This window comes from Triplophysa rosa, linkage group LG11 (assembly GCF_024868665.1).
Source record: "Triplophysa rosa linkage group LG11, Trosa_1v2, whole genome shotgun sequence".
Lineage (NCBI taxonomy): Eukaryota > Metazoa > Chordata > Actinopteri > Cypriniformes > Nemacheilidae > Triplophysa > Triplophysa rosa.
The window spans coordinates 15,121,175-15,136,583 of record NC_079900.1 but is presented as its reverse complement, the minus strand read 5'-3'; the positions used below and the strand labels follow the sequence as shown (position 1 = coordinate 15,136,583).

The following is a 15,409-nucleotide window of genomic DNA, read 5'->3' as shown; positions in this document are numbered from 1 at the left end:
TAAAATGTATTCTTCTTACTCCATTTCTTAATTTAATCCTTTATATTGAAAAGCATTATTCTACTGGTAGTTCACTTTTTGTAAACCTTTGTGTTGGTTCATACTGTATCGGCAACAGATATGTATCTGTGTACTGTGTACAGTGTTTATAAGTTGGCTTTCTGTAGTACAGAGCTAGACAACATTGATCCCGGAGGACCATAAAAATAACACTTGAAAAATATTATCAGGTGTGTGAGTAGCCCTGCTGTAAATGTAGCTGTAAATAAACAGACCGTAGGTTTGTCCCAAATCACGCACTTATGCACTCTTCCTATGCCATTTTGTAGTATAAATAGGGTTATTGGTGTGTTTACTAGGGCTGGGTATCGATTCTGATGTTACGATTCGATTCCGATTCACAAGCTCTCGATTCGATTCTCAATTCGGGTCGATGATTATAGATTTAATACAAATTCTATAGATATTTCTAAACAAAATCAGTCAACATCAGATTACAATGGTGAATTAAAAAAACAAATGAAGAGCCACAAACCTGTATATTAAACTTTATTTTTTGGTACACTTGGGTATATTGAAACAGAACAGTCACATACCTTGATCAAACAGGGTCAGGTTATTTTACATTTAAGCTATAACAAACAAAATTTCACAAAATTAACTATAAAGAGTTAATTTAAGAGTTAAGAGTTAATGGCCCGCATCCGCCATGGTAATTAAGCAATGAATGAATGATACGCTCCCTGTTGTAACATCCACCCGTTGTAAAAAGAAAAGTGACATCTAGTGGATAGTAGTAGCATTAAAATTCACATTAATTCATGTTCAGTGCTTGCGGAAATATGAAAGAAAAAAATTTATTCACGGCTTTTGAGAATCTATCGGGGCTATCGGACGATACTCAAGCAAAGTTCTCCTGCAGAGTGATTACGCTTCAATCTGATGATGACTAAAGTCATGCTGGGCAAAACAGATGAAAATTACAATAAATGTACAATATATAACTAGATTTTTATTGACACACATTGTGCTGTGCGATTGACGTCATTTGCGCTCGACTGGGAAACCGATATACGTCCAGTTAGTATAAAACGATTTAGTATTCCATTTGGGACGATACTACACTTCTAAAATTCATACACTAGATGGTTAAGTGCATATTGCATAGTTGAAGTGCATAGTGCATAGCATGTCATTTGGGACACAACTCGTGTGTTAATTCCTAGCCCTTTGTGGTGTTGGTGAAGCTGTTGTAGAATGTAGATATTTCTATTAAAATACATTGGTTTGCTCTCGCCGTTTAGTCTGACATCAGCCCAAGGGTATGAACTGACCCTGCCTTTTTAAAACATTGAATGACCCCCTAAAATATTGACAAAAAAGAGGAAGGCTGGCAGAAAAAACTGAAATCCAAACACTTGATTGGAGTCTGATTGACTGTGACCATGCAGCTGAAAATTAGAATGACTTCTGTACTTGTGCCTTTTCGTCTTTATTTGAGACCCCCCACCCTTTCCTGTCTGTGTTTGTATGTTTGCCACCCCCCACCCCACACTCTCCCAGGTAAGTACATCCTTTCCCCAGCCCTGCACTGTCACCATGGCAACATCTGGCCTTTGACGTCACTCTGCTGCTGTAGCTCAGTGCTTGTGTCCTTATTCTCTCTGTTCTCTTATCTTTGTCTCCCTCTACCTTTCTGTCTCTCTGCTTCGTTTGGCTGGTTATGAGTGGATTAAGCAATAATGTGTCAATCTTCAATGTAGTTTTGATCGTCCTTTTTTTCTTTTGTTTCATTCTGATTTGTGTTCTTTTTTTCTGATGTTACTTTTCCTCTGATCTAGGTCTTTTCACAGCTTGTGTATCTAAAAGAATAAGACTATACTATATAATATTTAAGGATGTCATGCTAGACCTGGTCTCGAAATCAGTCAATTGACAGCTTAGAGAAAGTTTTAACTTGTATAATGGATCTTCAGAGGAGATTGTAATATGAAAGTCATACCATGGATCAGTGACGCAGTGCTGTGAAAAGATGCAGTTAAATACCGATGTCCCCTCCCTTTTTATAAGCACTCCTTCTGGTAACCTAAATTCTTCCTGTCCTCTTGGTTAAGAACATGAGCTGGACAGAACATATTGCATACTGCACTGAGATAGAGAAGAATATTATGTGTTTAAAAAAACAGGGCAGAGAGATAACCGAAAGTAAGAAAATGTAAGAAAATGAAGCTGTCACTTTAGGGACAAATTCGACAAAATCATCAACCTCGCCTTTCTCTCCTTGTTTGTCTTTTAATGGAAGATTTTATACCTTTTCAATGTATACCGTTCAAGTGCAATTCATTGTTCACAATTGTTCATGAAATTAGCGGCAAACTCATGTTAAACAAGATTAAACCATTAGACTTGGTTACCTTATTTATTTACTAGCTTTAGTTATCATATAGCAGCACCTAGATTAGAGGGGAGCTGCACATAAAGCTGTGAGAATGGCTAGAGTTTGGTTCACTGTAGCTTTCTGGTCTCTTGCACTTGAAGGCAGTCTCTCTAACCCAGCACTCTGTGCTCTTAAGCAGGCTGTCCCGCCCAGAGTTTTCTCTAATATCCGAGCATGAGTCTAACCTCTATCCTATCTCTCTCTCTCTCTGCCTCTCCCCCAACCTCATAGGACGAACTGACCCTGTGCCCATCATCCTCAAATATGACGTCATGGGAATGGGGCGTATGGAGATGGAGGTGAGAAGAGAATTGTTTGTCTTTTTGTACTTGCTAATGAATGTGAATATATTAGTTGTATGCCGCTCTAACCTGTGTGCAAATGCTTACAGTTGGACTATGCAGAAGATGCCACAGAAAAGCGCCGTGTGTTGGAAGTGGAAAAAGAAGACTCTGATGAACTGCGTCAAAAATACAAGGTGAAATTCTTTAACAGGAACAAGGCTATCACTGCTTTCTTAAATACACTGCTCAAAATAAGGGAACACTTAAATCACACTGTATTAGATCTCAATGAACAAAATATCCAAGATCACTGAAGATAATTATAACCTGCAGTGCTTACACTGTGTAACATAAGGTTTATAAGGTTATGCCGTTTAGAAAAATGTAGGTGTTGTCAGTGGGTTAACCTTGACAATGTGTTCTACATGTCCAGTAGTATTACATTCACATTTTCCTTTCATCAGTTTTTGTTCAATGTGGTGGTCTGTTTTTTGCAGGATTTTGCAGAGAAGGAGAAAGCCATAGCTAAAGCTTTGGAGGATCTGAGGGCAAACTTCTACTGTGAATTGTGTGATAAGCAATATACGAAACACCAGGAGTTTGATAATCACATCAACTCCTATGACCATGCGCACAAACAGGTAAAAATGATGCGCATATGCATGGATTTAAATTTGAACACATCAAATTTCTTCACATTCCAAACATTTCCCTTGTGAAATAGCATCTCATTTCACCTTTGGTAAATTAATGTTTTTCTCCATTTAATCCTACAGAGACTGAAGGAGCTGAGCAGGAGGGAGTTTGCAAGGAATGTGTCTTCTCGATCCAAAAAAGATGGCAAAAAACGGGAGAAGATGTTTCGTCGTCTTCATGAACTGGCGGAACAGAGAAAGCAGCAAGACCAGTAAGTGAAGTTCTACATTTGCTTTCAAGAAAGTGTTATCAGTCATACTACAGGGTCATCACTATGCTAATAGGTTGTCTATTTAAAACTGTTTGGCAGTGTCTTTTGAAAATGAATTGTTAATGCCCACAATGTTAGCTGTTACTTGTTTGTAGATATTAAATATTCTGTCTATTTTTCCTGTCTGTCCTGTTTTACAGCGTCCCTGGTAGTGGCCCCATGTTTAAACCCACAACTGTGGCAGTAGATGGAGAAAAGGGGGAAGACTCAATGGATGGTGTGCCTATGACAATAGATTCCATCACTGATGCTTGTGAAGACAAAGTCTGTAGTGTTGTTAGTCAAGGCTCCCCTAGACCAGGTCCTACCATCAGCTTTGGCTTCAACAAGACTAGCTCTTCTCCAACACCCTCTGGAGGCTCACAGGGTCCCAAAGTCAGTGTCTCCTTCTCTTTTGCAAAGAAAGCACCAGTTAAACTTGAGACTGCCGCAGCTTTCTTTGCAGACCATGGTGAGGAGGCAATGGAGGAAGAAGGCCAGGAAGAGGTAGGAGAAAAGACTGGAGGTGAGGAAGAAGAAAAGACTGGAGGTGAGGAAGGAAGTGGGGCATCTAACTCTGATAGCCCACAAGGTGTGACAGGAGGTGGGGCAGGAGGAGGGGGTGGGGGTGAGGGTGAGGGTGAGGGTGGGTGTGAGGGTGAGGATGAGGATGAGCATGAGCAGTCACAGACAGATGATGGAGGATCCCTGGCCTCCACTTTAAACAAGTTGAAGATGATGATGAAAAAGGAAGAAGGTTACACTGGACAGGAGCCACAGTATTATCATTATGTACCTCCCGCACATTGTCGGGTCAAGCCTCATTTTCAGTTTCTGCTTTTTATGAAAGCTTCAGAACAATGTGATAGCAAGGAGGAGCATGAAAGTGCAGAAAAAGATAAGGTGGCACCTATTGAAGAGAAAGAGCAAAAACAGCTTAAAGTCAGCACGTGTGAATCAGAAGAAGACACTAAGAATGAGCCCACACAAGAGCAAAATACAAATCCTTCTCCCACACCCACCAATGTGATAACAGAAGAAGAAACGTGTAGTACCCCAGCAGAGAAAGATGATACGGCAGTTTTAGATATCTCATCCCAACAAGATCATACCAAGCAAAAGAAGTCTGAACTTTCAGACACAGGTCCCCGCATGCCAACCGGGCCTTTCTTTCCTGTGCTCAGTAAGGATGAAAGCACCACCCTGCAATGGCCTTCTGAACTGCTGGAGTTTACTAAGGCCCAGCCATCTCTCTCTTACAGTTGTAATCCTCTCTACTTTGACTTCAAGCTGTCAAGAAATAAAGGAAACTGGGCAGGCAAAAAAGGCAACACAGCCAAGCCGCCAGTTAGCAGTGATAAAGGAGAGGAATCTAAGCCTGAAAACACAGACAGTATTCCTGCAACTAGTGGAGAGACTTGTACTGCTACAGCAGTGGCAGGACCAAGTACTGATCAGAAAGAACAGCTACCCTCAAAAGATGAGGGGACCAAAAGTGACAACAGTGAGCAGAAGTTAAAAAGTAGTGAAAATGTGACTGCAGTGTCAAAGAAAAAGAAGAAGAAACACAAGAAGTCAGGCAAGCACTCCAAACGCAAAGAAAAAGACAAGACCACAGCAGAAGGGGGATTGGAGAATGAGGTGACAGGAGATAAAACTAAAAAGAAAAAGAAGCATAAAAGAAAGAAAAGCAAAAATAAACCATGTGGTACTGAGGACAACGGGGAGGGAGGTGGTAGTAAGGAAAAGGAGAAAGAAAAAGTTGACAAGGATCCTTCAGCCCACTCATCAGGACTAACCACATCCCATGAAGGAGGAAAGAGAAAACGATCCCACAAGACGTCACAGTTGTCTGGTGTTGAAGAAAGCGGTGGAGGAAAACCCAGCACTGCAGAGGAACACAATGGTGCTAAACGTCTTAAATCTGACACCAATGCTGCTTCTTGCTCTGCATCAGCCCAAAAGAGCTCAAGTGGAGGTCGACCTCGCGACAGTGACAGTGAGGAGGATGGTGGATCATCCTCTCAACGTTCCCGACCACCCCACCATCGCTCCACACCGTCATGTGAGCAGCGCAGACACCGTAGTGACGACTCTGGGCAGTCAGGACGTTCTCGCAGTAGATCTTCTCATCAAGGAGACCGCGACCATAGACGTCACAGGGGTCAAAAGTCCCGCAGTCAATCCTACTCAAGCAGCTCTGAGCGTTCCTCAGCAGGAAGCAGTGCTTACAGCCGCCGCAGTCATAGCTACACAGACAGTTACAGTGACTACAGTGATGAAGAACGTCACCACAGATCAAGAAGGCCTTCTTCTGATTCAGACTATGAGAAGCGCGATAGTGGCCGCTCTCACAGGCGACACTACTCCTCCTCTTCCTCCGATGAGGACTCTCGTTCTCGCTCACGTTCTCACAGCCGTAGGAAACATCATCGTCGGAGACACCAACGGAGTAGCAGCCGCAGCTCTAGTCGCAGTAGCAGGAGCAGCAGCGCTCGCTCCTACAGACGCAGCAGCTACAGCCGCAGCCGAAGTTCTGCAAGTCGTTCGTCTAGTTCCATTAAGAGCTCTCCACATCGACACGGTCACAGCCGGCGATCCGACAGCTCCACAAGGAGGCGTGATTTCAACCGGTCATGCATTTACAGATCCCAGTCTCCGAGATCTTCACGAGCGCAGCGCCGAAACATCAACTCTTCATCAGGGCAAGGTACTAGAGGTAGCGGTGGAGCCTCCTCTAAAGAGAGAGGTGCTGCAGAACATAAAAATTCATTCACGGCTCGGCAACTACTGGAGAAGATCCAGTCTCAAAAAGGAGGGAAGGAATCTGGAACTGGCACCAAGCTGGGCCTCAAAATCAAGGACCCTCCACAAGGATACTTTGGGCCTAAGCTCCCCCCTGCACTTGGAAACAAAAGTATGTTGCCTCTTTTTGGCAAGCTCCAGGGGGGAAAGAAACCATCATTACTTTCTCTTACACGTCCAAGCGAGGGTGAAAAGTCTGACTCTGGGAAAAATTCGGATAGTAATGAAGTGATCCTGGTAGAACCCATTCGTGAGTTTCCCCCACCTCCTCCTCCACCCCAACCACCTGTCCAGCAGCAGCAACAACAAAAGCAGCATTTACAGGAGGCCATACCAAATGTTGAGGAGAGCAGACATCCAAGCTCGGACCCTCAGACCCTTCATGATTCTCAGCAACAGTATGAACAGGATCCATCAATGATGATGACACAATATCAAAGTGAACAAGGGCAAGACCCTAACAATTCTATGTTGGATGGGCATCTCATGGGCGCCGATATGGGTCCACAGCCTACTATGCACGGCTACCCTGGTTACCCCGCACCCACAATGGAAGATGGCGAAATGGGAATGGAAGCAGAGGAAGATGGTCTTGCACCCTTAGAAAGTCAACCGATCACTTTTACACCAGAAGAAATGGAAAAGTACAGCAAGCTGCAGCAAGCGGCTCAACAGCATATTCAACAGCAGCTGCTAGCAAAGCAAGTGAAGAGTTTCCCCTCAGCTGCAGCTGCTGCAGTGGCGGCGGCTAACTTAGCAGCAGCAGCCAACCTTGCCCCTGCACCACCACCACCACCCACCGCACTGCAGCAAATACACATCCAGCAACCTGCAGTTTCTGCAGCCTCTGCTACCTCCATTACCACAGTCCAGCATGCCATCCTGCAGCACCACGCTGCTGCTACAGCCATGGGCATCCATCCCCATACCCCACATCATCACCCAGCCCAACTAGCCCAGGTACACCACATCCCTCAACATCATTTAACCCCTTTTTCCTTGTCACCACTAGGCCATTCCTTGGGCCATTCACTAGGTCACTCTTTAGCACACGCAGGCCTGATTCCAGCCCACCACACTGCCTTTCTTTCAGGCCAACCTATACATATTATACCAGCCTCTGCGCTCCATCACACACCTCTAGCTCTACACCATCTCCCCCACGCTGCCCTTTACCCCACCCTCTTTGCCCCTCGGCCAGCCACTGCAGCAGCAGCCGCTGCCCTACAGCTACACCCCCTCCTTCACCCCATCTTCTCAGGGCAAGACCTTCAACACCCTCCGAACCATGGCTCTTGAAAACCAGGCCCAGCAGTGTGAGGGACAAGAATTAAGCTACTGGGTGGCATGTTCTGGTTACCCACAATCCTCTGTCCTCTAAGTACTCTGATATTTTAGGGGATCTTGTCAGGACAGTTTATGGGTAACTTTGAAATTGTAATGGGATGAAATCATGTGTCCTGAACCAGGATATTGTTTGGCAAGTTGAGGTATATAACATCTTATATATTGTCTTCAAGGAGTAAGGAACGCATTCACACACACAATGTTGATTTAAAGGCCAAGACATGAGTTTTACTAGGGCAAAAAACACAGTTTTTTGTGTCAATTTATGTTGTCTGACATGTTCCTTATCCAGAGGCTCACTGGCTGCAGCCATGATCAAGATCTTTGTTGAGGGCTGTACGTGTGGATGGATATTTGAGGGTTCTTTAGGGTTCTTTAAGGACTTGTTTTTCTGTGTACAAAGCGTTGTAAAAGTTTATAAGTTAACTCATTGTATGAATATGCAAAGATACACTTGGTCCTCCTGGTTCTTAACCAGGCTGAGATGAATTGATGATTGGTCTACTATAAAATTACCATAATATTTGGTAATTTTCAGCTCTTACCAGTTATCATAATGTTGTATCATACTCTTACCAAAGGGTATTATTACAGATAAACAAGACTATTACAATTAAAGCCATACTCAGCACTTGACTGTGTTCATCTATTTTTGCTGGTTGGCTGTAATTTGGGAAATATGAAATGGCAAAAGGATCACAGGCAAATTTTTATAGTCGCAGGCCATTGGAACTATGTACCAGGTTACACTTTGGATTTCAAGCGTTCCCATCCGTATTATTGAAATTGTGAAATCTTGCACTGAAACAAAAATGTACATTTGAGATGCTGTTTATGCATCTTGTAACAACTGTATGATTGTAGTATTCTGCAATAATTTTGATTTTAAATTATTTTTTATTTTGTTTTTCTGACAATGTTATTTTTCTGTAAAATTAATGTAAATAGTTATCGTAGTAAACCTGTACAATAAAGGTTTGTAACACCCGTTTAAATGATAATAAAAGGAATAATGAAGTTGTAAACTGAGACTATGTAAACGTGATCAGTGCTTGGTACTGCAGCTATCAGGAGTTTCTTTGGGAAAGTGAGGGACAAAAAAAGTTGCAAAAGTTTTGGTGACATTGTACTGTAAATGGCAGCAATGAAATGAGCTTTTTTAATTCCTCCTTGATGCATCAGCAAATAAACCTTTGACTTGTAATTGTGAAGGTGTGATTCTTTTAATAGTTGCACATTTTACATGAAAAACGTACAAACTATCAAATGTTTATAGTTTAGTGATGTACAAATGTTCCTAAAGCTAAATATTTCTAAGAAACACACCACCCCCAAAATAATAAAGTACAATCCACCTGTAACTTAATAAAAAATGTATAATTTACAATTTCTGATCAAACCTTTGTGGTTCATTAATTATGGACACTTTACTTTTTTTGCAAACCACCACAACTTGCCCCACACCTGCTAGATTTGGCTCCAAGAAGTGTAAACAAATCTTCAGATAATAGACAAAAAGAGTTAATAAAACAAACTACACTAGATGGCGCTGTTGAATACATTTATAGTACCTTAGATTGGCTTCAGCTAGTAAAGGGACCGTTCACCCCCAAAAAGTTGTCATGATTTACTCATCCTCTTGTCATTTCAAAACCTGTGTGACTGACTTTCTACTGGAGAACACTATAGAAGATATTTTGGGTTGGTAACCAAACTGCGCCAGCACCCATTCACCTCTATAGAGAATGTGAAGCAGACGTCAGCACGCCCTGTTATGTTACAGTGGCGCCGCCATCTTGGGAGGATCATACTCCGCTGCTGTTATTGTTTCGATATGTACTGTTACTTGTTTTGTATGACATATGGTGAAATCGAAAGTGATAGAACCAGGGGCTTTTCCCTAATGACTGCATAATGCTATTGCAGTTTTTAACACAGCAAGACAGACCTACCGTAGTTATATTTCCTAATCAAACAAGAAAAACAAAACACTTCATTGAACACTCCCAAGATGGCGCAGCATTCAACGTGGTGTGACGTCGATTAACAAGCTCTACTGTATGGACACAAAACCAAAGCATGTGAATAGGTGCAATTGCTGTTCAGTTAACATTCTTTAAAATATTTATTTTGTGTTCTGCGGAAGAACGTCATACAAGTTTGAAATGACATTAGGGTGAGTAAAGGATCGCAGAACTAAGATTTTTGGGTGAACTGTCCCTTTAAGGCGCTGTCTTTGTTACATTTCAACAAGAACTGTAGAGGAATTACTTACCCGTTTTGAGTATTAAGGTCTTTGAATTTCGAGTGTCTGCTTGACAGGTTCCAGATACTATATTATTAACTTAAATTACATGCATGGTAGCAGTATCAATAACTTAAAATGACATTCATGGTAGCAGTATTCTCTTCTGATTGGCCAACTGTCCTGTTGACAGCACAATGCAGTACACATTAAATGGCCTGAAACCAGTTACTTTGGCAGTGAAAGTGGCAAACAGAAATGAGGTTTAGCTGTTCCAGGAGGTCACTGTTGAGTATTATGCTGCTGGTGTTTAGAGCATATGTGAATGCGCACCAGCAGAGCATCAAGACCAAGCAGCATCTGTCCAATAACATCTCTCATTTCCTGTTTGCCAGGAGCTGTGACCCCTGCTGAGGGTTTTGTTAAGTTTATGAAACAAGTGTACATTTGCATTTTAGGGCGGAGTAAGCCATGTGCGTTTGTGTGTGCATACACAGATTTATTGTACAGAAATTCACGTTTGTATTTACAGCCTAGTACAGGACAGGTTAGAGGCATCATAAACATAATTGACACAAACAAATCACTAAATAAAAACATATTTAAGGATTAAATGTCCAGAAGGTGGCGTTAAAGAGCCTGTACATAAGTCCATTTTTATGAACCAGTTTTGGTAATGATCACAGTATTTTTCTAACAACCAGTTTAATAAAAAAAAATCAAAAACTGCAAATAAGAAATTACAAGTCAAGAAATGCACAAGTCATAAACTGCCTTGTAGAAAGTCTGCTCTCTTAATTTCAGTCAATATATTAGTAGACTTCAAACAGCAATAAGAGAGGAGGAAAGTGTTTCAATGCTTCTCCCAAAACACTGTACATCAGATAAAAGAATAGAACCATTGACCTCACTTATTTAGCTGCCATCTGAGGCAGCTATGTAAAATGTTGACACTTTTCCACAGACGACGAGTGAGGTATGTTAGAATGAATTATGTAAATGTTCACAAGAAGGTCCTTATAGTTGGAATGAGCTCAATGATGAGTTCAAACTCCTTGGTCGGCTGAAAGTGGGACAGTTCAGCTAAGATATTTAACCACCAGAAACATGACCAAACAAGTAGCCAGCATTCCAGCCATCATGATGAATTTGTCCTGCACAGCTCGTTTCTCAATCAAGCGCATGACGGTGTTTGACAATCCCAACATGTTCGCGACATCCAACATCTTCTTATGGGTACCCTAAAAGAGAGACGGTGCGAGATGTTACCAAGAATCTCCAAGATCATTTGTGATTCCTTCCCCAATACGTACAACATGCACTTATTTTTTCTAATATTTAAGACCCTAATTTTCTGTTGAAAGTGAAAATGTTTACATGTTTGGACACAATTTTGGCAACAGGTGGTATAGCTTTCAGAAAATTATCTTTTCATTGCTGCCGTGTACAGATCGTCCAAAATGTCCCCAAAACCAAAGCCTGAGAAAGTCTCTCACGCACACTGATAATCAGAAGAGCTTCAGGAAGAACAAACACTCCTCCCTGGAAACATGGAGTCAGTGTCTCTATACGTGACTGCATTACGTCAAACACGCACCTATTATTAACACATACTAACCTGTCTACTTCTATATTTATAAACACTCCTATATTTTTCATTTTTATATACGGAGACTCGAACTGATCCACAAGCAAAAAATATTTTCCAGTTTCAAAATGCACAGATGAGAGGATACACACCTTGAGTGTGCTCCTCTGGTCTCTCAGGCCGTTCAGGATGCTGGACCCTGAGCCCAGCAGGTCATCTACTCTTCTGTGAGCATTGTATAGGTTGGTATTGAACTGCAGGGTCTCATCAATAGGTATCGAGGTGTCGGCGTCCTACAAAAACACATGCAAAGCGCACAGCACAGTCAAAATAATGCCTTAAGTAGCAAAGATGTGCTTCCAGAAATGGGTACTGAAACACTAGTTTTAAATAAAAGCATCTTGGCATGTGGCTATTTATATATGCAGATGAATGTGTGGTTGACTGACGTTTGTTGTGAAACTTCGGCTCAAAAGCTCTTCTCTCTCTTTTTCCTGCACCTCACGAGCATAACGTCTGTGCTGAAAGTTCCCCAGGGCTGTCTGAAGATGCTGTACGTCATACTTCAACTGATCAACACGGCTAGAGAAATAAAAACAGAAGAAGTCAATCTTCCTGACCACAGAGCAGCCTGCAGAGCTTATCTGGTGATACACTAGTCACAGAACACCTGCTCTTTTATTAAAACATAGTGTTGCTATCAATTACAAGCAATCAAAACATCAAACAAACAAAAATAGAAACATGATCAGTTTTAAACAGTGACAGTCTTTGATTTGAATATGGTATATATAAAAAATGAAAGCTGTGAAATGTCTGAATACACTTGTCAGAAAAGATAATGTTGCATGTTTTATTTGTGTGTATGAGAGAGTTCACACATTTTTAGATGTGTCTGTTCTTTATGGTTTGTGTGGTGTTGTGAGTAAGTGTCTCAGATGTGTTGGCCTCGGGTCTGTTTGTGCCAGTCAGGGCAGGAATGTCAGCAATGACGTGACACGGAATGTTTTCACTAAAGCTCCTAATACCACATGCCACACATACAACAGTTACTTTCCTTACTGTCATCACATTATTTTTTTATTTAAAAGATTTCTACTTATTTTTTTATTTAAAAGATTTCTACTTAAGTGAATGCCCTTAAAGGGATAGTTGACATCAAAAATAAAAATTCGGTCATATTCACCCTCGTGTTGTTCAAAACCTGTATGTGACTCTTTCTTGGAACACAAAAGAAGATATTTTAAGAAATGTCTCAGTGGTTTTGTGTCCATACAATGGAAGTCAATAGGGACCCATGTTGTTTGGTTACTGACATTCATCAAAATATCTTCTTTTGTGTTCTGCAGAAGAAAGAAACTCATACAGGTTTGGAATGACATGAGCGGGAGTAAATTAAGAATGACTTTGGGGTGAACTATCCTATTAGAGCTCCTCATAGGCTTACACTAACCTCATCATTTGGAGTCATCATATTATGTTCCCCATGCACAATCTGAAGTCATTGACCAATATTATCATAAATTGGATTGCCAATTGTTTAGGTTAAAAATACAAATCATATTGTGCAAGTCTGCTATGCAGAACTCAGATTGGTTCTTTGCATACTTCAGGAAGACAGCATCCAAAGGCCAGGAATGCTTACAGTAGCATGCTGCTATAGCTTTTATGAACATAGTTGCTAATGCACTCACAGTTTGGCGTTTTGCCGGCGATTTGGTGGTTCCTTACTGGCTAGAATCTCCAGTCGCTCCAACTGGTTAAAAATCTGATCGATTCTGGCTTGTAGTTCATTCTCAAACACTGCAAGAAAACATGAGCATCAACAAATATGAATACACAAATCAGAATTGTCATTTGTCACATGATCTAAAAGCCATGTGTCTGATTAATCTTCATCTAAATAACTAACAGAAACACACTGGGGTGGTTTCCCACACAGGGATTAGTTTAAAACAGGACTAGGCCTTAGCTAAATTAGGACACTTAAGTAGTTTTCACAACCATGTCTTACAAACAAGCATTACAGTTGTGCATCTTGAGACAAAACAATGGCACTGCTGTATTTTACGTTGTGTCAGTGCAAGCAGTTTTCAGTTTAGACCGCTCTAACATTTATTTTAGTCTAGGACTAGTCTTAAGCCCTGTACGGGAAACCACCCCATTGTGTTTGTGTATTTTTACCAGACAGAGTAAGAATCAAGCATTGACAGGCAGATATACGGATCAAGAATGAGTGTCGTTTCCTTACAAAGACAGAGACTGGTGGGAAAACTTTTATCAGATGCTATCTCAGTCAAAAAACTCACGCACACACATTCTGTCCTGACCCCCACCCATTGAGAGAATACAATCTCACACTCTCTCTCACACGCAATCTTGCGCAACATTACGCATCCTTCCCGCCTATGACATCGCATATGATGTCATTAATATGAGTTGGCGACTGCCTGGCTAAGACTGTTATCTGTCCAAACACACCACAGAGCCACAACACCACTTCACACACTCCTCAAGTCGTCTCGTCCAGCATCCATTCTCTGCCCCCACCCCATCACTCCTCCCTGTCCTTCCTGCAGTGGCACCAGCCCGGCTCTCTGTGCTGAGCTTCACCTCTACAGAACAATCTGCTGCACACTGGCACCATGCGGACTCTGCCTGCCTCTCACTGGACACGGTTTGTACGTGGTATTAACATCCATTCAAGAGATCTGATCACAAGTGCTTAGCGCTAAAAATAGAGTCAGCATTAAAGATGGTCAAACCAATTCAGGAAGTAAATAAGTGACATTTCTACACTACTGTCGTTCTGTTTCCTATAGTCTCAACAATGGGATAGCGTTTATTAATGCAGTTATACACACATACACACAATGACTTACAGTGGACTGACTCTCTGTCTGTTGTCTCCAGTCGTCCCATTTGAGACTGAACGTCATGGATTTGTCTGGGTGTGATCAAAAGAGGAGAGAGTTAAAAACTGCTTTCTAGAAGACATTATTAAAATCATGTATCATTGACGTCGTAAAATTGACCAGACAGACAATAATCAAGTTAAACATGACACATATAATTACATCAACGTCATTCTTTTTTTAAAGAATAATAAAAACACCGAAAGAATGAAGCTATGCTAATCGTATGAAAATCTTTATTCAACAGATGACATCTGATCAAAGCAGCTTTATTACTAACTTTCATACATCGGATTTGTTTTATTTGGTACATAAGTGAATTACTGAATTTTCGAAAAGGCGTTAAGCACTTTTGAATCGTTTAGTACAGTAGTAACAAAGCTAACTAACGTTAGTTCATTTCACATTAATAACAACAGTATTAAACGACTCACTTATTGGTCTGGTGGTAAAGCGTCTCCATATTCAGCGACGATTAAAGACGCCAACAAAATCACGACAAAACCTCCAAATCAACAGTTACGCAATGTTTTATTTCTTTCGTTATCGTTTAGTTTCACATATCGCTGTCAGAGAAACCCAACACGTCACCAGCTAAAAGGACCTTTTAGGCGGCCTCTCTTTCGCCTGACTGTAAAAAGAGATGTTGACGAGAAAACAGCGCCACCGGAGGCTAATGAAGTCGAACGCATATTAACTTCTCAGTAGATGGTAGGTAAATGTTTATTATGTTTCACGATGAACATATTAAGAAGGAATATAAATACGTATCTTTTCACTGTTTTCAAAACTCACGGTTGCATTTTCTAAAAAAAAACATGCAAAGCAGTCAGAAATTAATT

At 41.2% G+C, this 15,409-nt stretch overlaps 2 protein-coding genes across 12 annotated transcripts in view; one reads left to right on the top strand and one right to left on the bottom strand.

Moving 5' to 3' along the window:
• The window catches only part of gpatch8 (G patch domain containing 8), a 40,661-nt gene extending 31,638 nt beyond the window's left edge, over positions 1-9,023 (top strand). For all 11 annotated transcript variants that reach the window (XM_057346906.1, XM_057346911.1, XM_057346910.1 and 8 more), the window contains 5 exons: positions 2,669-2,736; positions 2,829-2,915; positions 3,219-3,362; positions 3,498-3,628; positions 3,829-9,023. In XM_057346906.1, coding sequence (XP_057202889.1) covers positions 2,669-2,736; positions 2,829-2,915; positions 3,219-3,362; positions 3,498-3,628; positions 3,829-7,771 — 4,373 coding nt within the window. In that variant the 3' untranslated portion in view covers positions 7,772-9,023. The remainder of the gene's footprint in view (positions 1-2,668; positions 2,737-2,828; positions 2,916-3,218; positions 3,363-3,497; positions 3,629-3,828) is intronic.
• Positions 9,024-10,544: 1,521 nt separating this feature from the next.
• On the bottom strand, positions 10,545-15,176 carry gosr2 (golgi SNAP receptor complex member 2). The gene is made up of 6 exons (XM_057346046.1): positions 15,002-15,176; positions 14,535-14,599; positions 13,347-13,455; positions 12,102-12,234; positions 11,805-11,945; positions 10,545-11,305 (listed from the first exon to the last, which is right to left on the bottom strand). The coding sequence occupies exons 1-6, from the start codon at positions 15,028-15,030 to the stop codon at positions 11,144-11,146; spliced, it is 639 nt and encodes a 212-aa protein (XP_057202029.1). The 5' UTR covers positions 15,031-15,176; the 3' UTR covers positions 10,545-11,143.
• Positions 15,177-15,409: the final 233 nt, after the last annotated feature.

Bases quoted from the DNA above. Each gene is read 5' to 3' on its own strand.
- gosr2 (XM_057346046.1), bottom strand. From the start codon at position 15,030: ATGGAGACGCTTTACCACCAGACCAATAA. The intron at 12,235-13,346 runs GTGAGTGCATTA...TTATTTCTCTAG, and splicing joins CGCCGGCAAAACGCCAAACT to CCGTGTTGATCAGTTGAAGT. The intron at 11,306-11,804 runs GTGTGTATCCTC...TCTCTCTTTTAG, and splicing joins ACCAGAGGAGCACACTCAAG to GGTACCCATAAGAAGATGTT.